The sequence below is a fragment of the Antennarius striatus genome, chromosome 3 (assembly GCF_040054535.1).
Source record: "Antennarius striatus isolate MH-2024 chromosome 3, ASM4005453v1, whole genome shotgun sequence".
NCBI lineage: Eukaryota > Metazoa > Chordata > Actinopteri > Lophiiformes > Antennariidae > Antennarius > Antennarius striatus.
In genome coordinates, this window is record NC_090778.1 from 28364273 (window position 1) to 28391372 (window position 27100).

General features: G+C 44.8%; 2 protein-coding genes across 2 annotated transcripts; both read left to right on the forward strand.

The window, feature by feature from the left end:
- The first annotated feature begins 16104 nt into the window (after positions 1 to 16104).
- Positions 16105 to 20826, forward strand: lgi3 (leucine-rich repeat LGI family, member 3). The gene is made up of 9 exons (XM_068311318.1): positions 16105 to 16295; positions 16617 to 16688; positions 17551 to 17622; positions 17977 to 18048; positions 18116 to 18187; positions 18269 to 18438; positions 18513 to 18677; positions 18759 to 18849; positions 19995 to 20826. Exons 1-9 carry the CDS (start codon positions 16105 to 16107, stop codon positions 20722 to 20724), a joined length of 1635 nt encoding a protein of 544 aa, XP_068167419.1. The 3' UTR covers positions 20725 to 20826.
- Positions 20827 to 22587: 1761 nt separating this feature from the next.
- Positions 22588 to 26655, forward strand: chmp7 (charged multivesicular body protein 7). Its single transcript, XM_068310654.1, has 10 exons — positions 22588 to 23152; positions 23634 to 23802; positions 24078 to 24263; positions 24367 to 24500; positions 24636 to 24684; positions 25402 to 25521; positions 25601 to 25699; positions 25787 to 25844; positions 25926 to 26111; positions 26184 to 26655. The coding sequence occupies exons 1-10, from the start codon at positions 22899 to 22901 to the stop codon at positions 26237 to 26239; spliced, it is 1311 nt and encodes a 436-aa protein (XP_068166755.1). The 5' UTR covers positions 22588 to 22898; the 3' UTR covers positions 26240 to 26655.
- Positions 26656 to 27100: the final 445 nt, after the last annotated feature.

Genomic DNA, 27100 nt, shown 5'->3' on the forward strand with positions numbered 1-27100 from the left:
TCCTCCTTCTCCTCCTCCTCCTCCTCCTCCTCCATCTCCTCCTCCTCCTCCTCCTCCTCAGTTAAACATGGCTGACTTCACATGTAGCTGTTGATAGACAAGGGTGGGGGAGGTGTTTTGGTGAGCGGTCACAGCTGACTCATCCTGACCCTTGTCAAACATGCCTACACACCGATAAATGCACACACACACACACACACACACACACACACACACACACACACACACACACACACACACACACACACTGGACTGACCCTTGTCCAGAGTGAAGCTCAGCACATTCCTCCGGGGCATGTTGACACCCTGGCAGGATCCACCAGGAGGTTCTGGCATCAGTTGCAGTTTGTTACTCCGGCTCTCCCCCGTCCCGTCTCAGAACCACAGACCAAATAACAACCCGGCCAATATTTCACTCACACCACATGCAACTTTAGTCAATTTTGGAATAGGACACAAATGGATGTATATTATTACTTTTCTGGCTCAGTCCAGTTTACTGGCTGATGTGTTTAAAATTTATGCTTGAGGTTTGGACTGTAGAGAAAGCGTCTTTAATATCCAGAGTCCTGCTGAGGAATGCGGTGTAACCGCGGTCTGCGTACGCTTCGTGTTGTTTGTGTTCCTGCCGTGGATGGGATTCTCTGCACAGAAGCAGGATACGTAGGCAAGTTTTACCGTTTGCTCGCTCGCTGATAGGACAGTTGAATTTTGCACAATCACCTGATTGGGATCAATTTGACGAACCATTTTGCGTTACGTAAATCAATCAATCGCCACATCCGCTCCTGTCTGAGGTTTTACGTTCTGTTGATCCCGTCACCACCGTTGGACTGAAGTAGTAGATCTGACGCTGAACACCTCAAAACTCCAACAACCCGGTTTGACTCTTCCGTTCCCGACATTTCACCACCTTCCCCACACCATCATGAACCTGACTAATTGCTGGCAGCTTGTCATGACCCCGGTCTATAAATAGGATTCCTTGTGCCTCGGGCCTCCCGTTAGTCAGGCCCTCTTTGTGATCTCTACCAACGTGGGGCACAGGGCAGCTAATGTCAAACACATGTGGCAGGGAAACGGTTTTAAAAGTGAAGGCAGGCAATGCGATCGCGCCGCCTGATTCCTCCTCCTTCTTGACACTAAAGACAAGTCTCGGCGCTGTTATTGACCAATTCTATCTCATTCAACTATATCGGTTCACTCACATTTGTTTGCTCTCCCTCGGTTTCTCGGCAGCGTTCATGCCTCCACACACATTTGCCACTGACTATTGCATGACTCAGATGCCAGTGGAACTGGGTGCGTCTCCCACGGCCAACTGCACATATTTTCGAAGTCAAGACTTGCAAATGTCTTTGAGGAAGCCCCCTCACTTGTAAACACAACGAGGGTCTGTCGGAAGTAAGCTACACTTACGGGGATTGTGAAGTTGTTAACGGTGCTAAATTGTGCGTTATGAGCATCGTATTTCTGATTTGTCGTCTTTAAATGTTGTGAAATAGAAGATTCTTTGAAAACTTCATTGCCGTTGAGTTGACTGCATCCAGGAGGCCGTCCAGCACCGCAAGCCTCCATCTCTGGCCTTGTTTGCCTCCTCCCCTTGTCCTGCCTACCTCTCTCCATCCCCTGACCACTTCCTCTTCCCTTTGAAGCCGACTTCACCGCTGCCAAACAGGATACCCAGCATCCTGTGAGAGTCAGGAAGGAGCCTTGCTCCAATCTTCCAGACACAGAATCTGCTCTCCAGCAGCCTTGAGCAACCCCTTCCCCTCTGCTCCAGCAACAAAACGCTGCTTTGCTGCAAAACAAAGAAGACATTCTTATCAAACCGAAACAGAATTCTGTCGAGTAAACTTTCCTGGAGGTGCACCTTGAATAAGTGAACACTTTAACAGCTGATACCAATTAGCCTGAGACCCTTTTGGACGCCCATGCTTCGGTGAACACAGGCCAGACCTCCATCAGATGCAGAGCGAGTGTTGGGTTCAGTCTCGGCTCTGATAAAAGATCATTTCAAGAACTTGCAAATACAGTCGATTCCAGAGGGAATTTTACCAAGGGGGGGTGGGAGTGCTCCATACCAATGGTTCTCTGACAGAAAATTTTGCACAGAAGAAAGAAGAAAGACAACTTTAGAACAAAAAAGGGGATTTTGTTTGACCCAACAGTCTGTTGAAAATGCACCTCAGGAAATACAGCGTCTGCTTTAAGTCAAGAAATAGATCTGTGTTGCTTCAAGCTCTAGTGAAAGCCAGCTTTATTTTTAATGTTGACATGCATTTAGATTTAGCAGCTGAATTTGAAAACCTGCAGCCTCACCCACCATCACCACCAGCACCCTGTGATCCCGCCACAGGTGAAGGTGTTCAGTTCGAGTGCTCCCATTTTGGGGCGAGCCTTTCGGATCGTCTCCATTTGGACTTGGCGCACCAGAATCAGGTGCATAACAAGAAAAGAGAATCTCTGTGGCTGACTTGAGAGGCAGTCGTTGACCTCCGCCAGCAGCAATCAGCCTCGCTGCCCTGTCAGCGTTCAGCAGGGGAAGATCCTCTGCCAGGACGCCATCAAATGCTGTAATTTAGTGCATTAAGAAGAAGCTCAGACGTCGGAGCGCTGCTGAACTGTGAGTTGGCTTGGAGATTCTCAAACTATTCCCAGCTTTCTTCAAACAATCTGAGAGGAGATGTCAGGCTCCCCATCTGATACTCTATGAAGGGCATGAAACCCGTGATCCCTGAATGGCATTGAAGACAAGAAGAAGTACGCAGAGCCCAAAACCTCATCAAACAATCATCGATGTCTGTTTGGTTTTCCTGAACCAGGCGACACCATTCCATGAAGTTCCATGGTGGTACTTTTTGCATGATTTTGCACGGAAAATGCTGAAGAATGGCTTCAAGTACACAAAAATTCAGGAGAGTTCCTGGATCTGAACCTTTACCTGGATCTGCACCAGAGTTAATGACTTCTTTCTGAGCCCCATCCGTCCCGCAGGTTCACTACAAAACTGCTGCAAAACAAAACAACCAGCTGACCAGGATAAAACATGACTTCCTTGGCAGATGGAATAAATCATTCCATGTTTTGCTGAGAAGCTCGTGGAATCCCCTCAAAGGACTTTGGGGTCCCCCTTTCAGAATAATTGGGACGGATCCAGTCTGTATATTTTATACTGTACTTGCAGAATTCTTGCTTTCAACATGTTGCCTCCCATCTACAGACGACTCACAAAGTAATGACAACTGAGCTATCTATCTTCGAATCTGGTACAGACAACACACAATCAATATTTTCAATCCCGTAGGAATCCACTGAAGTCTGTGGAGGGGCAGAACTCCACAACTGCAAACGATTACTCTTTAGCCGATTGGAACGCACCCCTGAAAAACAACTCAGCCGGGAGAGGTTTGTGTTAGAACGGCAAACCAAGAGAATCAGAGGTAGCGCTCACATGACCATGCAAATAATTTATATTCAAGCTATAATTTGAGTCTTTGCTTTAGACAGCTTGAGGTATGGTTTTCATATGTTTGGTTTCACTGCACTGGCACCGACCTGGTTCCACATTTCTGCTGCCAGAACCAGCTCTGTGTGACTGAAATTGTGGCCCAGGACTCGTAAAGTCCTCCTGGGCCCTGAATCGGTTTCCCTACGATGTGGACCAAAAGTAAAAACGCAGTCTCCAAAAACCGAAGCAGCGATTGCCAGAAAATAATGAAGACATTTTGTATTTGCTCTCAGTCTCCTGCTTCACCAGGACACACTTATGTTTTTCTGTTTTGCTTTGTAATGGTGACGACAAGTCCTTTCAAATGGAACGTCAGGACCGGTGGTTCTGCCTGAACGTATGAGCTGCATGCGACAGCATAGCTGCTGTCTTTGGCCGGACGGCGCGATGCTCGGCATGCAGTGACGGTAATATAAATCCTGTAGTTACAATCTGCAGAGGAGAATCTGGTTACATTCATCTGACTCTGAGCAGCGACAGAGACCCCTGGTGGCCAGTGTGAGCTACAGCACAAGAATAATTCTCATCCAGTCCTCTCTTTGGGAACCCAATCATGTTTGTAAATAAACATCTAAATTATTTTTCCTTTCTTTCATCCCGTTTTGCTTTTTAATGCTTTCAGTGCATTTTAATAGCATTTTTTCATACAAATTTATTTTAAGCTGACAAACAAATTTTATTTTATTAACATAGTACGGACAAAACGTTTACATCTTGTCTTCAGCTGCTTCTTCCTCATCGTGGGTCACGGGGGTTGATATGATACATGTTTTTATTCTGATTTATTCTACAGTAACATGATATTATGTGCTTTTAACGGTTTATTAGTGGTTTTATGATTCCAGTTTTTGTGGTGGGCATACGTAAATTGGAGTACAATGACGTCAACTTGATTTTTATTTTTCCCACGTATAAATCGCGAAAGATGTAACCCCAAACGATGTACGCCGAGGTTTACCTGTAGTAAAATAGAATTCAAATCTGCACCATTGGAAACATTCTTTGTTCTGGTTCCTTCTCTTTCACACTAAAATCAAAAATCAAACATGCACTCATTTTTCTTCAGTTCTGGTTTCTTTCCTTCTCGTCTTGGGGGTTAGGGTTGGATCCCCTCAGCGTGGTTTCTCCCCGGCGACAGAGGGCCGCTTGTTGCCCGACCTTGTGGTTCTGTTGGGGACAGACGCAGCAGTGCCAGGCTGGAAGTGGGTCAGAACTCAGTCACACAGTGGCTGTAACACATACATCATGCGTGCACCTGTACAAACATACAGGGGAGGGGACCCGAGGGAGGGAACTTGGGGGCGGGGGGGGCTCACCCTCCAAAATTCAAACATGGATACTGGGTCACTTTTGACGCACCAACGTTCTGCGTATCGGGCGGCTGGATGCCAAACCGCTTTGCGCCGAGGCGGCTGCGCCAGTGACGCTCCTCGTTGCCGTTTGCGGTAACTGGTGTCCCGTTTGTCTGCAGAACATGGACTCCCGCCTGCAACAGAGACCGCAGAGGCAATTTATACTTTACGACCTTATTTGCATCCAACAGTTTATGTTCTGAGCTTTATGGACCAGAGCCTATAGCGTGCTGGGTCATCAATCCGACAACTCTGATGAACGTGGACAAACTGATGCCAAACTCCGTGTGGTTTTGTGAGTCTATTTGGGCCCGTCTGAATATCAACGCGTTTCTCAAAGCAGAAGACTTTTATTGCAGCAAATAAGAGAGGGAGCTCTTGTTTTAACTCCAGCCAGAGGGAGGGGAGGGAATTGAACCTCCAGTCCTGGAGTGAAATCCTTATTTCCAAAACTTCTTCCCGAATGGAGGAATTATCACCTCGTCCAGGGAGCTTACGTTTTCACCTGCGCCTCCCTGCGTCTCAATTGGTTGGTTCCTCTTCATGATTGTCAGTCAAAATTCCTGAGTGGATTTCTATTGAACTTAGTGGGATAAGAAAACACCACGTTCCAGTTTGGTATGGATCTGGATGAAGGAGTGGATCCGGGATCAGGTTCATCAACAAGAAATCCAATATTTCTATCACAATATAAAAACGTCTCCCTGAAGTCTGTCTCGTTGTCCCTCTGATGGAGCATCAAGAATAGAACCTTTTGGAACTTTTAATGTATGGAGAAATTACTGCAGGCCTGTAAACTTTAACAACTGTTCTGCTGCTCATTTACACTTTCTTTGAGGAAAATCTCTGGTTATGAATCTGCTTGTTCTCGTAAAACGTTTCTTTTCCAGCGCTTGAATGTATGGACCCGACCCGAGCTGACACGTCTCCTCACTGGAGGAGCCTGTAAACAGAGGCTCAGTGAAGTGGTTCATTAATCAAGGCTCAGTTTAGAAGCGAGCTTTGATTCAGTAGAATCTCCATTGTTGTTTTGAATCGACTGACAGAAAGAGGTTCGAGTCCCATGAACAGAAGTAGCGTCAATTCAATGCAGATGAATAAGACACAAAATACTAGAGGCAATGTGCTTGTGTTGTAGTTCTTGAAATACTGATAAATTTTAAGCTTAGCCAATCAAACTGTCTCTTGCACCTCATTGGCTGATAAACCCTATGTCGTCAACCACTTAAGGCACATTAATGATTTAAAGTCAACTTAGTAAAGGTGCTGGTTTCTTCATCCTGAGGGTCCCACACAGTCCAGGTTCACACAGTGAAACGGTCCAGGTTCACACATTGAAAAGGTCCAGGTTCACACGGTGAAACAGTCCAGGTTCACACTGTGAAACGGTCCAGGTTCACACAGTGAAACAGTCCAGGTTCACACCGTGAAACAGTCCAGGTTCACACAGTGAAACAGTCCAGGTTCAGAGTGTCTGAATCGGAGATGTTCATTGGTTCTGGTGTTTGGATGAAGATGTGTTTTTTCTCAGATGCGGTCATCATTAATGAACTACTCAGTGATGTATTTCACCATCTGATGGACTTTAACTAACTAAAATCTTAACAGTTTGACTTCAGAGCAGGTTTTGTTGGTGCTCCTGACCTCACCTCATTGGACGACCATCTCAACCAATGGGTGCACAGATGAATCTTTACTAGCAACTCAACATGAGCGCCGGGCGTGGCAGTCTCGACCACGTCAGCTCCAACATGAAGACGTTCAGGCTGTGGTGTGTCCGCCTCACCCAGGTGCAGGATGGAGGCCTCAGAGGGAGAGCCATCCAACATTCCTTCACGTCCATCACACCGTGAGCCTCGCGTCTCTGCAGGTTCTGTTTTGTGTGGGTTGTTGGTTCTGGATCGCAGCTTCTCAAGGATGATTTTATAGTGTTGCTGAATGAGCAGAAAAAGCCTCGATTAGGGGTCGTTCACCTGAGCAAACAGCTGCTGAATACACAGGGGGGTGTTGGGTATTGGCTGCCACCTCCCCAGAGAAAGTAAATACACAACTGTGGGACGTGGAACGGCGTCCAACCCGACATCTGCTGCTATAAGAAATACGTCGACACACTGAAGGCGTCAGGTGGAAACGTCTCCACGTCCCGTTGGAGAATTTACTCCTTGTTTTAGAGAAAGGTTGACACGAGTGAGTTGCGTGCTCTCGGTAAAATCTTGTTGCCCTGTTGGCAGCTGCAACCCGTCATTTTCAGCGCCATAATAAGCGAGTTTACCTGCAATAATCATAAGTAATGCGTTTGCACAGATGTGTCCTCCCCGCCCCCGCCGAGTTAGACAGGCCGAATGTGGGAACGGTGGAAAACTATCCGGAGAAGAAATGCCTCCTGTTTTTAAGACACTCAGAAATACCGAAATGTCAAACCAGTCGTCTGCTGGAAAGTCGTTTTTCACGAGGGTGATCGTGAAATGATCAGCACGACATAGTGTTGCTAGGAATACTACTTTTATTATATTGTGTTGTTGTGTAATTTTTTGCGTCGTTCACGTTTTCCCGACGTCTTTGCTTTCGTGTAATCGGCGATTCTTCATCGACTTCCAGAGCTGAGCGACTTGCGGTGGTGTAGTTTACACCTTTCTCACCACGTCGTGGCCAGACGGTGTGGTTTGTGTTTATTTATGTGTGGAAAATGGAGAACTATATATGGGCTGAATTAGAGGCAGGGGCCCCCGCGGACCCACTCTGAGCCCACCGGCATGAGAACCAACAAAAAACCTTCCATGACAAAACAGCTTTATTTTTAGCCAGCATTCTTCGACTCAACAAAGAAGTCATTCAAGTTAATCCACAAGCAAATATTTTACTACGAGTTGTTGGAATAAATCACGCCGTTTGTTCACATTTGTTGTGTGTGTGTCAGCAAGACAATCGCACCGTATCGTCACGGCAACATTCAATCATTGCCAGTGGGATTAACAGGAGAAGGCTGTTCGGCGGGCCTATCGGCTCGAAGCGCGTTGGATGCCGTGGCTCCGCTTCTTCAATAACATCGAACATTCTTCGGTGGCATTAGAAAATATTTGAAGAGGGAGGGGAGGAGGGGCAAAACCCAAGACATAAACATGTGGATCTGAGAGAGCTAACAGTCTGGAGGACGACCCGCCAACGGGAGCTGTGGTTCCAAAAAATGTGCACAAACACAGCGGCTGTGCGACCGCCAGCGCCGGGATCGTCTGCGCTACCGTTCCCTCCGCCCGCCTGTCCCGCCAAACGTCTGGAAGTTGAAACCTCGTTTTAAAGGCAGCCTAACGCAAATATGCCCGCTAAAAGTTTTCTGTTAGCTTTCTGTTGAAAGGGGAAGATTTCAAGCATTGATGTGGAAATGACGCAGCGGTAGGCTACAGCAGCGGTCCCCAACCCCCTGGGTTGTTTAAAAAAATTCATGTTTTTAGAATAAACATTTTTGTCTGTGAAATTAACAATTATGATTGCGTTTTCTTGACAATATCAAAAACGTATTATTTATTCATGATTACATAAAAATAAGTCTCCTGGTTCTGAAAGTCAAGTTCTGGCCTGGCCTTGTTCCTCGACCCGTTTAGTCACCATTATGGGTCGTTGGGCGAAGTTTATCATTGCTCTCACCCCTCCCCCCATTCACCTTAAGTCTCACGAGACGTCCGGACCTCTTCGTGACTCTGTTAGCATCGGCTCCTCAAAGGCTTTTTGTCAAGATGTGTCTATCAGAGATGTAAAAGAATATTTATTATTCATCGTTATTAAATTAAATCACGTTCTGGACGATCGGACGCATTTGATTTAAAAGCAGAGACTTAGTCACTAAATCGATGCGAAATATTTTGCCTTGTATGTGGAAAGGAATGGAACTACTGATTGAGTTACATAAAGTCTGAGTGGTTCTGACTCGTCCTTCACAGCGGTGACTTTGACTGGCAGATAAAGACTCTTTTCATTGCTGGCTCTGGGCCGCCGGAGCCGGGCTGTCACACAGTTTGAAAGCAGAGCTGCGCCTGAATGAAAGTACAGCGTGGAAAGAATTTCCTCCAACGAAACTCAATCGCTCAACAGCCGAACGCGTTGGAAGAATCATCGGCAGTCTTGATTTTGAGTGGCTTGTTTGAAACGTGGCCCACCAATAAAGGTTAGAGAAGAAGAAACCTGAGCGGCTCCACGAAAGGGTCAAAGTCACTGAATGTACGGAACTGAAAAGGTACTGGATAATGGTTTCCCTCTTTACAATTACTCACTCTCCTCATGAGGCCTTGAAAGGTTCTGACTTTGTCACCTGTCCTTAAAGTGGAAGAACTGACCGCCGGCCAAGGACGGCGAAGACGATGGAGGGCGTAATCCGTGGGCTTTCCTGCGCCGACTGGTCTCAGAGCCTGTGTCGGTGTTGGGTTTCCCAGCAAGCAGCTGGGCTTGAGAGTACTGTGGTCGTCTTCAGTCGTCTTTGAAAGAGGATAGTCGAGTCAGGTCTCTCCATGAGGCCCCGAGGACCCCGTCACCACAGAGCAGCGCCGCCTCTGTTGCAGGCGTCTAAAAAGACAACAGGCTGGCGGAGAGCAGCTGGGAGCGCTTGGCAACCGGCGAACACAGCACCAGTGTGCAGGAGGATATCTGGCAAGAGACTTGGAAGGTCTTGAAGCAATGTGGGAAGTCAGGATGTTGTCAAAACGGGTGAAATATGTCTGACTCCAAGGGTGGGAAGAAGTCAGACACTCAAAGTTTTCAGTTCGGGGAGGATTCTCCGACTGGGCGGGGTGCGTTGTGAATCACTTGTCCTACTGGGAGCGACGCAGCGTTAGCCCAATCTTTGCACTCACCCCCACAAAGGAAGGGAACAACTTTCGGAAGGGCCTTGACAACGTGTTGATTGGGCCTTTTCGTCGATCTGACTAATCTACTGTTCCTTGATCTGGAAAGACCTCGGGGTTGAAATGTTTTCCCCGTCTTCAGTCCGGCCACACAGATGGTGGAAAATAGCTGCGTAGCTGGTTTAGCTTGGCTCAGCAGCTCTGTTTTATTTGGAGTCTTGCGCGAAAGGATGAGTCGCCCAGTTTGACTGGAGCAAGCCCAAGACCTCTGGAGATCACACAGGCACTGAAATCCATATGTGAGACGTAGAACCAGCAGCTGGGCGTTATTTACAGCGGTCGACTCGACTCGGTTACGTCTATTTGGTTTCGTTTAGGATCCAAGAATTTTCACTTACAAACCAAAGGGTACGTTAACATCAGGCACCAAACATTCAAGGTGACATTTAGAATAAAATCGAGAGATTTTCCCACCAAAAAAGTTTGTTTAGGTTTAAGAAATAAGAATATTTACTGGAAGTAGTGGGTACTTCGTTGGGTTTATGTATCAGTCAACTTACTTCTATTTAGTGGTGACAGAATCCACTTACTCCACTTATATTTGGATTCAATAAATAATAGATATTTTAGACAGATTAGAGACAGTGGTGCTAAAAAGAAGACAGGAAGTGGAGCTGGAGGTGGAGGAAATGAAGATGCTAAGGTTCTCTAGGGGTGACCAGGTTGAATTGGACCAGAAATAAATTCATCGGAGGAACAGCCAAGGTGAGATGTTCTTGAGAAAAAGTTAGAGAGAGCAGACTCTGATGCTTTGCAGAGGAGAGATGGTGAGGATGTTGGTGAAAGGGTGATGAGGATGGAGCTGCCAGGAAAGAGGGGAAGAGGAAGACCACAGAGAAGGTGGATGGATGTAGTGAGGAAGACATGAGGGCAGCTGGTGTTAGAGGAGGATGAAGAAGATAAACTGACATGGAAAAGAATGACACGCTGAGGCGACGCCTTAAGGGACAAGCCCACAGGGGAAGAAGAACAACAACAAGAAGATGAAGAAGAAGCAACAGATGTTTTCATACAAAACATCTGGCAGCTAGCCGTGCCAGTGATGCTAAGCTAAGCCTTAAGCAAACCTGCTGCTAGCTGTAGCCTAGCTGGATCTTTGGTGGTGAAAAGAAGCGTATTAACACGGATGTTCTTTTTCTTTTTTTTACCTTTCCAGGTTAAAATATGGAGTTCGATTTTTTTCTAGAGGTTTCCTGGTCAGACGCTTTGCAGGAATACTAACAGACATAAAGACTTGAATAAATGCAGAATACTCTCAGTGGGAGTTCATAAAGGACTCTGCCAAAGCCACAGCTTTTGCAGCCACACCGCGCTGATCAAATGTATGCATGGATCCGTCTCTGGACGGCTGAGCCAAGCGTTTTAGAGCTTTTGTCACCTTTCCAATGAGAACATTAGCATGAACGTTAGCCGGTCCTCATGCATCTTCTGGCAGCACTGCAGGATAAGATCCCACGGGTTGTATTTCAGAGATATGCTTTCTCTGCTTTTAAATGCCCAGCACTCAAGACGGGTTTCCATACCCAACCGGGGCTTCAGAGGCGGATAAATGGGGTTGTGTGAAATGAAGACGTCAGCAGAATGCTCGTCTTTATTGTGAGGAGACACCAGGAGCAAACTGTTCTCTTGAAAGAAGAGAGAACCTACCACCTTGTCTCGTTTCTGTGGAAAAAAAGAGGTTCTTTCAGCCGAACCTCGGAGCAGTGATTACGGTGGAGGGCTCAGGCGGTTGAAATGGGAGCCCAGAGGATTTTATGGCTGTTCTGAATCAGGATTGGCGTGTCTGCTTCTGCTCCTCTTCTGCTAGTCAACCAAAAGTGTGATAATCCAAGAAGAGTGTGTCCACCACAAACCACTGCAGGGTTTGGACCCAGTCAGCCTGAATTTGATCAGAAATATTTATGCTGATGGCACTGAGTTCTACTCCACATATCTGGACTACGGTAAAACTTGAAAGGAACAAGAAGCACAAGACAGTCCAGTTTGGTAAACCCCGGCTTATGCCGTTTGGAGGTAGGGTTCGCTGTAGATGATACCTTCGTTAAAAAAAAAATACACAGAAAAATAAAAGTCAGGTTTACGTTATTTCCCTCTGCTTTATGTCAGCCTACCACAAACAGTGGAATCATAAAATCACAAGTAAACTGATAAAAACAAATAATATGCTAGCCCGTAGCAACCCCCGTGACCCACAATGAGGAAGAAGCAGCTGAAGACGAGACACAGACGTTTTTTCTGTACTATATTAAAAAATAAATTAATTGTCAGCTTAAAATAGATTCATATCAACCAAATATTATCAAAATACATCCATTAATAAAGTTCAGTACAGACCTGGGAATGATTACCTACAGTTTAGTCTGGAGGCGAGTTAGTTTGGCTCACGTCACGTCCCCTGGAACTGAATAATGACGTAAAATGACTAATCTTTCTTTGAAAGATTAGTCAGAATCTAATCTTTCAGAGAATCCTGCGGTGATCGTTCTCCTTTGATTCCCACCTGGTTCCACCGGGGAATCAAACCACGACACACATTCCCCCGCTGAGGTCAGCGATGTGGGCACCTAAAGTTACATCCACTTCAGAGTCTGGTCTTAGTGGTCTATTAACCACGAGTAATTAAAGTGTCACTTGTAATGACATCAAGTGTGTTGCTCTCTCTGGACTGTAAAAATCTGATGAATAGAAATGGTTTCCTGCAAACGCCCTCCTCAAGACAGCTTGGCAGATCTGCAGCAGGGTTTTCCATGCTGGCTTGAATTTCCTTTCTGTGTTCACCTGTGTTTAGGCAGCTCATAAATTTGTCATGAATCAATTGGGGAGTAGAAAACTATGTCAGAGAAGCTAATTACTGTTGAAACAACCTTTGCTTTCGGGACTGTTTCGCCATCCAGGCCCAATTATTTTCCTCTGGCACAGAGAAAATCAGAACCTTCAGGAACGTGAAAGGAAGCTTCTCGCGATCTTGAAGAACCAACTCAAGGGACAAAATTTGCGGAAGCGACATGCAAGGAAAACAAATCACAAGGAAGGTAGGGGGTCTCTGTTGGAAGGGTTTTTTTCCCCTGGGTGAGAATGACTGACCTCCTCTACTGGTTGCTTCTGGGACGTGTGCCAAAGACACTAAATATAAAGAAATGAGAAGAATTTAATCCCTATACGACAAGCCGGCAAAGCCGGGGAGAGATTAGAGGCTGCTTCCAAAAAATAACACTTCCAGAGGCGGACAATAATTCCATTTATTCCATTAGGTGTTTTCTTTTTAAATGTGAGACTTGGGTAAGATTTGGGAATGAAAACTAATGCCTTTTATTTTTTGTGTGTGCGTCTCATTTTACGCAGTAGCTGCGCCACGGTGGAATTCATCCGGCCAAAAATAATTTAAATTGATATAACGGTTCAGAGTCTAAAGGGTATTGTTCCCCTGGCTTTCATGCACCTCAGGGTCAAGAGTTCGAAATCACCTCGAACGTCCAGTCGTTACACAGGACAACCACTTTTACTCAAACTATATTTTAAGTATTGGTGCACCAGAAAATTTTAATTCACTAGTTATCTGCGGACCCCCGTGTTGATGGGATGTCCATGGTTGAGATTAGGTTTCTTTTCCTTCAAGGATATTTTTCAACTCTTTCCAGACCTACACAAAAACTACTGAACAGATTTCCTCTACAGCTGGTGGAAGGACGGAGCAGGTGTCACTATTTTTATTCTAGAAGTCATTTTTAATCTGGGCCAGGTGATCCACACTGTTTAAATTGTACAGCTAATCATGATCCAGACCGACCAGAGACCAGATTCTAGCTGGAATTGATTCAGTTCAGAGTAAAACTGATGTTTGAAAGTTCCTGAGGAAAACCACCATCAGTGAAATCTAGTTTTTCTAGAATAAATACAAAACTTTACAATGATTTAAAAATAAAAAAACAACAAAAAAAAACAAATATTATTGATCAAATGAAAGCGGTGAAGGCTGGAAGACTGTGATGAGGGATTACAGGATGTGTCTGAAGGACAACACTCCCCCCTGCTGTCCATCAGTTTGCATTAATGAACAACGACCTCAAACCTGTCACAGACACACTGCAGTTATCAAAAACACTGGAACACTGACAGTGATACTGAATTAGCATTATTGGTAAAAATATCCATCTTCTTCTTCTCCTTACTAACTCTAGCTCACATGTTGATTGATGTGCATTGTCGTACGAAGCCTCAGGCTCTGAGACGCTCACAGAGACAACAACAAACAACAACAAGAGGGGAGACGAGTGTTGGGCCTGCCTGCTGCCCTCATGGGGTTGTGGCAGAAAGCAGAATAGTCGAGTATGGCAGCGTGTGTTTATTTGTATCTCTGAATATTTGTAAGTCAGTTGTTCATAAGTTGAGGACTACCTGTATTAAATGCATTTAATATTTATTTAAGTATTGGTAACAGAACAACTGATATTAATCAGAAACACGGGGTGGTGAAAAATATCCAAACCATAAATCAGTCTCACCCGCAAATTTTATTCTTTGGACTAATCTAGCGAAATCAATAGCTGTATATGAGGAAACTTTACTTGGTATTGATAATGCTCAAGATAGACTCAGATGGGGATATTTATTGGGTTTGACAGTGACACACCACTGGGTACTGCTAAGCACTACAGAGGAAATGTTTCTGAAACTGTACAGCAACACGTCTTCAGAACCAGGACCATCTTGATTTATCTTGAATCAACTTTCTGTCATATACTTACTTATCATGAGGCTTTTTCTGACTAGACATAATCACAAATGACTTTGACTTGGACACTGCTGTGCAGTTATTTGATTGATAAGAAGAGAAACAAAAAAAAAATCAACGACAAATGTTCTCCAATTGTCATTGAACAGATTTAGAGATGATGATCCTTATACTTTAACCTAACCCAACCCTAACCTCTAGCCTTACCCTTAACTTACCCTTGGGAAATATAAAACGAGTTTTTCTTATTGGGGGAAATAGAAAACACTGAGCATGAAAAGCATGTGTTTTCTTGTACCTCTGATCAATTCTTGTTCTTCTGGATCCAGACACAGACTTGAATTTTAAGTAGGAAAGAAGTGTAATAAAAAGAAAGTAAAATTAAATAAAAATGTACTGTAAATAAAATAAATGAAAAAACAAGAGAAACAAAAATGTAATATAATTATTAAGCTTGAGAGAATCAATGAGAAATGAAACAAATTCTAGAATTTATTTAAGTTCTTTTCACACACAACTTCCTGGATCTAAAGTTTATTAATTATTCTGACCAACCAGGAAGGAACCACTTTATTTACAACTGAGGTCATCAGCTGGACTTAAACAGCTACTTCTGGTCAGACGTACGAGATCCTGTACGGGATCCAGAGCCCGGCCCTGGACCGGTACTGCTGGTCCCGGGACAACAGACGACCGTTGTGAGGGAAGGATGGTGGCGCCTGGCACAGCTGCCGCCCCACCAGCTGCGGTCCGACACCCCCCAACCATCCCCGTGACCCCATCCCCCAGTGAGCAGCGTCTCACCGAGCTCAACGGCACCTTTGCACCACATACTGGAGAGAAAGTTCTGGAAGAATCCGTTCGATTATTACAGGTCTTTTTTTTCTTCAATTCAAATATTGTGAGCAATTAAAAAATATTTAAAACGATATTTGATGGTTTTGATCAGGATCTTTGTCTTCGATCTGTTTAATTTAATTTGATTTTTAATTTGATTTTAATACACTGTTATAATCCCTGAAGGGAAATTAAGAACGTTTTCGGACAAGGAGGTCCAGCTACTCCCAGAATTTAGTATTATTCCTTTAATTCATGATTTCTTGACATTTAATTTAAAATATATTGAAGTTGTTGTAAATTTAAAAAATTGAAGCATTCCCTGAATATTTATTAATAATAATTGATATTAATCATCTTTGTCCCGAACTGACACTAAATGTTTTCCAGAACCAGGAGAAATTTTAAAAAATCAATTACAAAATAAAACGAGAAAAAATTTATTGTGTCAGACAAACAAACAAATGTTGATTTTTATTGGTGATATTTAATATTTATTTAAATGTAGAACACATGACCTCCTTACCTCAGAGGTAATAAAGACGGGGTGGGGGGGTCCGTGGCCCCTTGCCCCCGGACTCTAGGAGCGCCGCTGTTCCTGCACCTCCTGCTGCTCCCACGCAGCCTCCATGAACGCGTGGACGCGCAGCTCGTGGGGGGAGCTCCTCGGAGGCGCCTCCTCTTCCTCCTCTTCCTCCTCTCCCCCCTCTTCCTCCTCTTCCTCGTCCTGAGGCGGATCGTTCATCCACCGCCTGCGGATCCTCTCCCTTCCGCCTCAGGATGCCGGACGGACCGGGATGGGGGCTCCTGCGCTGGGCGGTCGTGTGTCTCTGCCTGCTGGGGGCCTCCGACGCCCGCAAGGCCCCGAAGACCCCCCGCTGCCCCCCCACCTGCTCCTGCACCAAGGATAGCGCGTTCTGCGTGGACACCAGGGCCATCCCGAAGAGCTTCCCCCCCGGGATCATCTCACTGTGAGTCGGGCTGCCTCAGCCGCGTACCTGCCGGTGGACGTCAATGACGTCATCATCCGTTGTGTAACGATGCAGAACGTTTACACAGATTTTCCCAAACAGATCAGTGTGATCAGGATGCGTTTATTGATTCTTATTAATTGGTTGACGTCATTGATCAGCTTGCGATCACAACTTGACTTCCTGGACCAGAAAAGAAAAATGACGTCATTAGGATGCAGAGGAAAACATGATGTTCCGACTTGACCTCTTTTCTCACATAATCCTGATGACAGACAAACAAACAAACAAACAAACTGATGAAACTGTTTGTGTCCACAGAACGATGGTGAATGCTGCCTTCACCTCAATCCCAGAGGGGGGGTTCACTCACCTCCACCTGCTACAGTTCCTGTGAGTGTGTCCCAGTCACGCACACACACACACACACACACACACACACACACACACACACACACACACACACACACACACACACTGATGTGTGGGGTCTCTTGGGGACGGTGCAGCTCAGTGTCTGGATGATTCAGTTCTGCAGGACAAAGATTCGTTCATCCAGACGAGTTTGTTCACGTCACAGCAGAGAATTTATTTATCTAACAACTGTCGTCATTGATCACATTCAAGGAGTTAATAAATAAAATCTATGGATCAGGTGTTAAAAATAAAATCCTCAGTTTAAAACGATCAATACAGTACTGTTGAAAACGTGAATCTTTTGGATTTTGTGTCAACATGATTATCTTGTGATTTGGCTTTTATGAATAAACGTGATGTTAAAAATAGTTTAAAAAAAACAAAACAAAAACAATACCAGATGTTCAAGTGTTTTCACCCCAGCGCCACCAGTTCCTCTAGAGACCTTCTGACCTGATCCAGATCCAGATCCAGATCCAGCTCCTGGTTCCTGAGGAATCTGATCCCATTCCTGTAGTTCCAGAATATTCCTTGTTTTCCCGTGTTAGCCGCCTCCTTCATAGCCACCAGAGGGTTTCCATGGTTTCCAGTCAGGTGACTGCAGGGTTCTAATGCCCCCCCCCTCACAGTTTCATGTAGGGAGGGGGTTCATCAGCATCACCTTCATCTTCCTCAGCAGTCAATCATTTAGAGCCTGCAGTAGAAGTCTAATTACTTTAGTATCTGCCGATCAACTGGTTTGAGTGATTACATTATTAAAGGATGATCAATAGTTTCATTGATCAAACCTGATCGTGAACGAGGACTGAATTATTTTATCACCGCCACTTTCTTTCAGGCTCCTGAACTCCAACACCTTCACCACAATCAGCGACGACGCCTTTGCTGGCCTGTCTCACCTGCAGTACCTGTGAGTTCTATTAATCAATTGATTGATTTATTGATATTTTTTACATGTAAACGTAATAAGTGAACTGCCGGGGATGTAGCTCAGTGACACGTTTGTTTCCCCGGCATCTGCAGCTATACGGGGACACAGGCCAGTGTTAACCGTGGGCCGGTCCCACAGTGGGATGCGGCAGGGAGGGCATCCAGCAAAAAAAACTTTACTACACAAATATGAGCGTGAAATGGAAAAAGGACGAAGTTTCATATGTCATAACAGATTACATTAAATCCAGCGTATTATCCAGCGTAAACAACAACAACGTGGTTCTCTGAGCACGTCTGAACGTCCCGGTCGTTGTGTCCCTTCTGTCCTCAGGTTCATAGAGAACAATGACATCCAGGCTCTGTCCAGGTTCACCTTCAGAGGCCTGAAGTCCCTGACGCACCTGTGAGTGTCCAGTTTGGTCTTAACGTTCAGAGAGACATGTGGAGACATGACTTCCCTCTTCCTGCAGATCCCTGTCCAACAACAACCTGCAGCAGCTGCCCAGAGATCTCTTCAGGCACCTGGACATCCTCACAGATCTGTAAGTGTCTCCCGGTTGTCATCTGGTTGTCGTCGTCCGGTTGTTCCTTCCTTTGACCGGGATCGTTCCCGCCTCGCCCAGCGACCTGCGAGGGAACTCCTTCCGCTGTGACTGTAAAATCAAGTGGTTGGTGGACTGGATGGAGAAGACCAACACGTCCGTTCCCACCATCTACTGCGCCAGCCCCTTCGAATTCCAGGGACGCAGAATCCACGACCTCACGCCACGTGACTTCAACTGCATCAGTGCAGGTTGCCCCGCCCCCTCTGGCCCGTTGCACCGCAGCAGAACTTCAGCGATCTAAATCTGCATCGCCTCTCCGCAGATTTTACCGTTTACACCACGTTCCCGTTCCACTCGGTGTCTGTGGAGTCCTACCAGTTCAGCGGGGACCAGTTTGTGACTTTTGCCCAGCCGGATTCGGGGTTCTGCACCGTTTATGTCTGGGATCACGTGGAGATGGTCTTCAGGAGGTTTCATAACATCACATGTAAGTAATGAAAGAGTTTAAACTCCTCTCTCTTGAAAGAAATGGTCGCTGACGGGTTTGTGGTGTCTTGTTTTTTTGCAGCGCGTTCTGCTGTTTACTGCAAGCCGGCGGTCATCAACAGCAGCCTGTACATGGTGGTGGCGCAGCTGTTTGGTGGATCTCACATCTACAAGTAAAGTTCACCTTTAGTCTCTACATGTGGACTTAAAGTCCCAACTGGTTCCGAGAGGTCGTTCATAAGTAGAATTGTTCCTAAGTTGTTGATTATTAAATTTCAGTCTATGATCTTCATTTGAGATCATTTAAGTGTCATTACTACTGTAAATATTAAAGTAATGTCATTACTACTCTAAATACTAAAGTAATGTCATTACTACTCAGTGTTCCACCACACTGACGTCAATGACGCGCTGATGTCACTTCCTGCTCATCAAAAGTCAGACACGCCCCTTTATGTTTGATGACTGTTTGATTTCAGGAATTTTCTCAGTTAATCCACCAATAGTTAACATCAACTAGAAAAGATTCAGAGTTCAGCGTTAGCGTCAGTTAATGCTTCCTGTCAGAAACCTGACCCAACAACATTGGTTCCTACATCATTTAGTTCCTACTGGAGGACAACATTGGTTCCTACATCATTTAGTTCCTACCGGAGGACAACATTGGTTCCTACATCATTTAGTTCCTACAGGAGGACAACATTGGTTCCTACATCATTTAGTTCCTACTGGAGGACAACATTGGTTCCTACATCATTTAGTTCCTACAGGAGGACAACATTGGTTCCTACATCATTTAGTTCCTACAGGAGGACAACATTGGTTCCTACATCATTTAGTTCCTACAGGAGGACAACATGGGTTCCTACATCATTTAGTTCCTACAGGAGGACGACCCCGTCAATAATAAATGTGAACTAACCGCAGGTGGTGACAGAGTTTTCTGACGGGTAGTATATCGTCTACATTGCTTTGCTAACGTTCAACTTGACCTGGATTGTCTTCAGTCTCCATGTTGGTGAACATCTCCATGAACAGAAATGCATTGTGGGTTCGTTTTCCCGCTCAGAAGTTCACAGAGATGTGGAGAAAAAGACAAACTACAGAAGTGCGATATGGCGGTGCACAGTTGTTCGTATCTCTGAACATTCATATCTTGAGGACTAGCTGCAAATGACCTGAAAAAACACCATCAAAACTTTATTCACTGTTTGTGTGTGAAGCAAACAGGTAGTGATAAACTTTGTTTTAATGCCATTCCCTTTATGTCAGATGAAAGTAATGAAATGCTTCAGTTTTCTGCTTCATCCCTCACCAGGTGGGAAGAGGATCCGCAGCGCTTCGTGAAGATCCAAGACATCGACACCACCCGCGTGAGGAAGCCCAACTTCGTGGACACCTTCCAGCTGGATGGGGAGTGGTTTTTCATTGTGGCCGACAGCTCCAAGGCCGGCTCCACCAGCATCTACCGCTGGAACAGCAATGGCTTCTACTCCCACCAGTCGCTCCACCCCTGGCATCGGGACACCCACGCCGAGTTCCTGGATGTGGGGGGAAAGCCTCACCTCATCCTGTCCAGTGCCTCTCAGCCGCCGGTGGTCTACCAGTGGAACCGCAACCAGAAGCAGTTTTCCTTCTTCTCCCAGATCTCGGAGCTGGCTGATGTGCAGATGGTCAAGCACTTCTGGGTGAGGAAGGTTCTCTACCTCTGCCTCACCCGCTTCATCGGTGACTCCAAGATCCTCCGCTGGGAAGGGCAGCGGTTTGTGGAAGTCCAGGCTCTCCCGTCCCGGGGCTCGATGGTGGTGTATCCTTTCACGGTGGGTCTTCGCCAGTACCTGATTCTGGGGAGTGACTTCTCCTTCTCCAGGGTGTACCTGTGGGATGACCTGACGCAGCGCTTTCAGCCCTTCCAGGAGCTCAACCTGAGGGCGCCGCGGGCCTTCAGCCTGGTGTCGGTTGACAACAAGGACGTCCTGCTAGCAGCCAGCTTTAAAGGCAACACTCTGGCCTACCAGCACCTGGTGGTGGACCTCAGTGCCAAGTAGCCCCAACACCCAATAGAGGCGTGTGGGCCCAAGGTTCGTCACTGTGAAAAATAATCTCTAAATTCTTTCTAAAATTTGTGAATGTGTGCAGAAACCTGACTCTTTGCGTGCATATTAAGATTCATAAATATCAATAGAAATATATCAAATCTGTATTAAGATTTGTAAAAATATTTGAGATTTGTAAACATAGAAATGCCTGAATATTGTATCTTTGTGCATGAAGATGGCGTCATACAACCTCCGTACCTCTAGGTGGCAGCAGCACATGCCGAGCTTGGCTTCTCTGAACAGTAACTGTCATAATTTAACCCTTCCAGGATTTTGAGACTTCTGCATCATAAGTTTTTTTTTTTCCTGAAAAATCAATTAATGTCATGCATTTGCATTTTACATGCAAAAATTGTTGTATTTAGCAAAAATTCTACAACTTAAAGCTCATATTTGCAAATTTATGTAAAAACTCTTTTTTTAAAAAGATTTCTGGTAATTTTTTAATAATTTAGGCCCCAAAGTGTTAAAGAATTCAACAATTAAACGAATAAATCAATGAAGCAACTTAAATATAATCAACGTCCCTACTTTGAATAACTGCCTGGGAAAGATGGAGAAATCAGTGGTTATGATATCATCAGCATCTTTGGTAGTGTTCATATTTCAATGATGTCATCCCCAGTAGTAATGGCATCATCAAACATTATGAGAGGGTTAGAGTTGTCTGGACATTTTTTTCTTGTTAAGAGACAAGAAGATGAAAGCTTGCTTACTGTTCAAGTCATGAAACTAACGGTTAAACTAATTAAATAATGAGCCTATTTGTATGCACATCTGTGACATTAGTCGAATGTCACCACGTTTGTTGTACCAGCCAGTTATTTTAGCCAAATATAATGTTAGTAACTCCACTAATGTGAACACGAGGTGCATGTTTAGTCACCAGATAAGAGCCATTCACCTCCATTGTGTTAAGCCTGTGTTGCATGACAGAGATGACGTAAACCAAGCAATACTTTCAGCCGGTCATTATTTTTATCTTTAAATTGACACGGATCGAACATTTGTTCTGCAATAATAACATGATAAGTCTCATGACTGGTTTAAAATGTCATGTTATTTTCTTTATAATTTAAAATCTTCAAAGCATGAGTTTTTTTATATAGAACCCAAATACAGACATGACTGTTTGCACTACAACAAATTCAGAGAATATATATTAAAATTATTTAAAAAAACAACTCCTAAGTGCATTCTGTCATCATTCTACACCTTTGCACTGGAGGACTGGGCGAGAGGGTGTTCATGTAGGAACTGAGCAGAACACGGATTAAGTGTGTGAGTTAGTTATTTAGTTAGTTAAAAATACACAAACAAATGCATATTCAATTATATTGAAATTTTTAAATGTATAAGTGGTAATATAGAAATAAGAGAACAAACAAATTTGGAAATACTGACAATTTTCCAAATTAGTTTGATTGTTTTTCCTTAATTTTGTACACTTGTTTAATATTTTACTTCTCCATTAAATGTCCACATTTCTTCTTTTTCATTTTATTATTTATTGTAATTACGTTTATATTTTCACATTATATTTTAGTTTTTCTATTTATACCTCTTTATATTTCTACTCTTTCTTGACCAAATAAATATTTTTCATGCAAGAAAAAGGCAAATAAAATTAATCTTTTAAAATTCACCTCTGGTTTGTCTATTATTCAATTTTTTGTATTTATACTACAAATACTACAGTATTTGTATTTTTTCTGTTTTAATTAAAAAAAACAAAACAAATGGCCAAGATTTCCATCGCCGAAGTAGAGACGCGCAATGATGACGCAATCAAATGCTGACTAGGAGCATTAGTTTTGAAACGCAGCGTGTCTGTGGGACAGGCTGGCGCATTTGTTACTTATTACTCGTTACTTGATACAGAAGTCACCGCCTTTCCGGGCTGTTTTGAGTCTTAAACCGAGCGCGGCCGCAAGTTGTTTATCTTTGACACAGTAACCACTGTTTTTAAGCACCATGGCGAATCGAGGACGTCCAGTGGTGTATTTCAGTCAGTCAAAAACATTTATTTAACGTCTGCTTTTATGAGACTTTATAGACAGGAAGTCAACGGTAGCGTCTCTAGTGGAACCAGCTAGCGAGCCGTTGTGGCTACAGCTCCGGACATGTCCGCCTCCGCGTTGACGCCCGATTGGGACGATGATGAGCGGATGGACTTCATGTTCTCCGACTTTAAGCAGAACCGAGACGTGAACCCGACGGACTGGGACAGTAAGATGGCCTTCTGGACGGCACTGGTCGTGGACAGCTGCCGTCAGCGCGGCTCGGTGTTCGTCAGCCTGCGGGAGCTGAACGGGACCTTCCGGCGGAAGGAGAGATCCCCGCTGGGCCTGGCAACGGTCCTCCAGTCCATGTCCGGGTAACAGTCGCTTCTGTCCGGCCCGCTTCCAGCTGATTCTCCCTGAACCTTTTAGCCAATCACAGCTGAGTTGTGACGTCACCGTTTGCCTTAGTGCGCCTGATAGTTGAAGCGCTTTAAAAATAACGTTGACTTGACTGATGGTGTTTATGGTACTTTGAGAAAAAGTTAAATCTAATAACCTTTCTTATCTGAAAATCATATTTTCCTGTCAGGAATATGAAAGAGTGTTTTTATTTGTAGTTAATAAAAATAATGAGCAAGTTTAAATAAACACGTCCTCCATTCTTCATTTTTAACAATTATATTCTTTTTTTTGAAACCAAGGTATAATAGAGAATGACTTCGTAGATCTGTATTAAAGTAGCACATGATCCTTGTTGGCGGTGCTAGAGCATCATAGGCACACTATGCAAATTGCAACATCACAACTCAACTGTGATTGGCCAAGGTGACATTCCTGTTTTTTAACTTCCGTCAGATGCGGGAAGATCCAGAGGGTGTCTGAGTTCTCTGCCAGTGCGGACTGCGGCTGGCTGTCCTGGGGGGTCGGCCTGCTGGTCAAGCCTCTGAAGTGGAGCTTCTCTGCCCTGCTGGGGAGCAGCCGGGTTCCTCTGGAGGAGTCCTTTGTGGTCATTGAAGTAGTGAAGGTTTGTCTCCATGTCTGTCTGAACGGTTATTAAGTTAAAGGAGCAGTTCGTCTAAAAATGAAGGGTCGGTTAAAGATCTGCTGGTTCTGTCCAGCTCAGGAGTCTCAAACTGATCTGAGGAGATGTCGAGTAAAAAACAACAACTTTTTTTAAGGTACCTCTGATTTAAAACTGTGAGGATGGAGCGACACTTCCCAGGCTTGATTAGGAACATCTTTGGAGAGAGGCACCGTTCCCTTCAGACTGGAGCTGGTTAGCTGCTTCCTGTCTTTCAGGAGAAGGCAGCAGAATTACTCAGAGCGTACCGGAGCAGCAAATTTGCCAGCAGCCCTGTCCTGTCGTTTCCGGAGCTGTGTTCCATCTCCTCTGGTGTCTGTGCCGACGACACCAGCCTGCATCTGGCCCTCCTGCAGCTGCAGCGGGAGAAGCAGGTGACGGTTTCCCTGCAGGAAGGCGAGAAGGTGAGGCGTATGATTCAGTAAACCGCTCTGAACCGCCGTCTGTCAGGGAGGAGCCTGGTAGATAGATGAACATGACCGCCGTCTCTCTGCTGCTTCTTCACAGATTGTTAAGTTCTGTCCGGAGGGGAAGGATCGCGTTCCCCCCATCAGCGATGTGGATGTCGGCATCTACCAGCTGCAGCGCAGCGAGAAGCTGCTGGGAGAACGGGTGGAGAAACTGAACCTTGAAGCTGACAAGTACATCGAACTAATAAAATCATCCATACAGGATATTAAAGGGATTCTTAATGTGTGATCCACCTCCAGCATCAGTTCAGCATCAGTTCTTGAACGTTCTACATGCTAATCTTGCTTTATTTCATCTAAGTGCAGATGCAAATTGGATGCGAGGATGCTGCTACGAGATGGCAAGAAAACACAGGTATCTCTAACGTATCACAGGTAGTCCTCAATATACGAACACAACTGGTTCAGAGAGGTTGTTCAAGTAATGTCATTACTACTCTAAATACTAAAGTAATGTCATTACTACTCTAAATACTAAAGTTCTTTTCCCTCAGACTGACCAGAAACAATTTCAGGACATTAAAACAACACAGAATAAATAAAATCCAGGTTCAGGTCGTTTAAGAGTTCAGTCGTTCTGATTAGACGTCAGTTTAGGTCGTTTCTCTGGATTAACGTCTGTCCACCACAAATACTGGACTCTAAAAATCACTAGAAAACCGCTAAAAGCTCATAAATCATGTTACTGTACCATAAATCAGAATATAAACATGTAATGTTAAAATACGTACGTACAGTTCCAATATCTACCGTTAAGCGTCACTCGTGAATCATGTGATCGTTTGATCCAGATTAGTTTACAGTAAACTTTAATCCTGATAATTTAATCCTTGGGGTGAAGAAGAAGAAAGCACTTTAAGGAACTTTTTAAGATCATCAACAACAACAGAGTCGCTGTTGATGATCCACTGTAGCTCCTGTAGCATGTAGCTTAGCTTCAGAGCAGTGTTTGTGGCAGAAAAGGGAACTGCAGGACGATGGCAAGGCGTGTTTGTTCACTGTTTGAAGACTATATGTGCTGTGAAAACACTTGTGATCGGCTTGTTGGTGACGCCAACCCTCCCTCCTGCAGGCGCTGAGGTGTCTGAGGAGCCGGAAACGAGTGGAAAAGAGAGCCGATGGCTTGTTGGCTCAGCTGGAGTCCATCAGAGGGATCCTGGACAGGATATCTCAGTCCCAGACCGACAAGATGGTGAGATTGTCTCTTCCCAGTTTGTGATCCTGATTATTGTCGGCGTTGTAAATGAAGCGCGTGCTCCACACCTCTGCAGGTGATGCAGGCCTACCAGGCTGGAGTAGTGGCGCTGAGACTCTCCCTTAAGGACGTGACTGTGGAACGTGCTGAGAGCCTGGTGGATCAGATCCAGGAGGTACCGACCCGGGTCTCGTGTCGATGCATCTAAACATAACATGATGTGAACTGATGACGTGATTTTACTCGTCTGTATCTCCACCAGCTGTGTGACGCTCAGGATGAGGTGAGCCAGACCATCTCCAGCGGCGTAGGCGGAGCAGGTGAGACCGGACGACACGTTTTTTTTACCGGATGTTCTGTAGGAACGTGAATCGGATGCTGAGTTTGTCGTGTTGTCGCAGATGAAGACGTGGATGAGTTGGAGGAAGAACTGAAATTGTTGATGGAGGAGTCGAAGCCGGATTTCATCTCGGGTTTACCGGACGTCCCACCGGGTCGTCTCCCAGGTAACGAGCTGCCGGACATACCTGGCGGCATCCTGAGCGACGGTCAGCTGGAGGAGGAGCTGAGCCGGTTAACTCTCACAGGTACGAGCGTTCAGTGTTCTTCTACTTTTGGTCTGTGACATGTTGTGATGCAACGTGTTTGCGTCTCTCCAGGCTTTGAACAGAAGAAAATGACGTCACCACCCAAGAGGTTAAACCCGGCTCAGTGACGGCGCCGGCCGGTTCACATCCACCTGTCAGGCAGTGATCCAGATCACGGACGTGGAAAAAATCTCACTAATTTTCCGATCAGTTTTGGGATGAAAACAAGTGTCATTATTCAATGAAAATAAAATATCTTTGTGGCGACATCCAAAAACAACTTCCTGAACGATTTGTTCAAACATCCAGAGCTAATCTGATGTCAGTTTTAAGTTGTAATCTCTCTGGGGCGCCGCCAGGAAGCTTTTAAATATTTTTTGACGATAGTGTGAGCAGTATATTTATCATGTTGTGATGTCATTGAATGTCCATGATCAATGGTTCTAAAGTGGCCTTTGAGCTGTAAATAAAATAACAAGTGGATTTAAACTTGGAAGTGAGCTCAAGCATTGTTTCTCAAATAAAATGTATTTTATCTCTTGTTGATGCTGGTATCGTTATTCTTCCAATCACACCTTATACACCTTTTAAGTGTTTAAATATTCTTATGACCGTGAATAAGAAGTGTATTTTTGGTTCCATGATTTGGTTGTGTTTCGGTGGGGCAATTATTGAGGTTGCACCCGCCTAGACATCCTCTTGCTGGAGGGAGGGGTGAGTCGCACTTGTTCAGGGCTCCCGAAATTTTTGTGACCAAGTTCTTTATTGCTCATTGTTTTCTATAGCGGCTGTGACTTTGTGGTGAATAAACACCCACTGTCACACTGTGTGTAAATATTATTTATATATTTATGAAGCGTTGAACAGGTGTTATCGGGCTCACTGCATGTTGCAAGTATGCCAGTAATTACCCCAGCGTTCGGTGATGTGCCCCACCTTGTTTGTTGCAGGTATGTTTCCTGATTTGTTTAAATAGAAAAATAAATAAT

Coding starts and splice junctions, on each gene's coding strand:
- chmp7 (XM_068310654.1), top strand. CDS start 22,899: ATGTCCGCCTCCGCGTTGACGCCCGATTGGGACGATGATGAGCGGATG. Junction 24,264..24,366: donor CCCTGCAGGAAGGCGAGAAG/GTGAGGCGTATG, acceptor GCTTCTTCACAG/ATTGTTAAGTTCTGTCCGGA. Junction 25,845..25,925: donor CAGCGGCGTAGGCGGAGCAG/GTGAGACCGGAC, acceptor GTGTTGTCGCAG/ATGAAGACGTGGATGAGTTG.
- lgi3 (XM_068311318.1), top strand. CDS start 16,105: ATGCCGGACGGACCGGGATGGGGGCTCCTGCGCTGGGCGGTCGTGTGT. Junction 16,296..16,616: donor CCCCCCGGGATCATCTCACT/GTGAGTCGGGCT, acceptor TTGTGTCCACAG/AACGATGGTGAATGCTGCCT. Junction 18,439..18,512: donor CTTCAACTGCATCAGTGCAG/GTTGCCCCGCCC, acceptor GCCTCTCCGCAG/ATTTTACCGTTTACACCACG.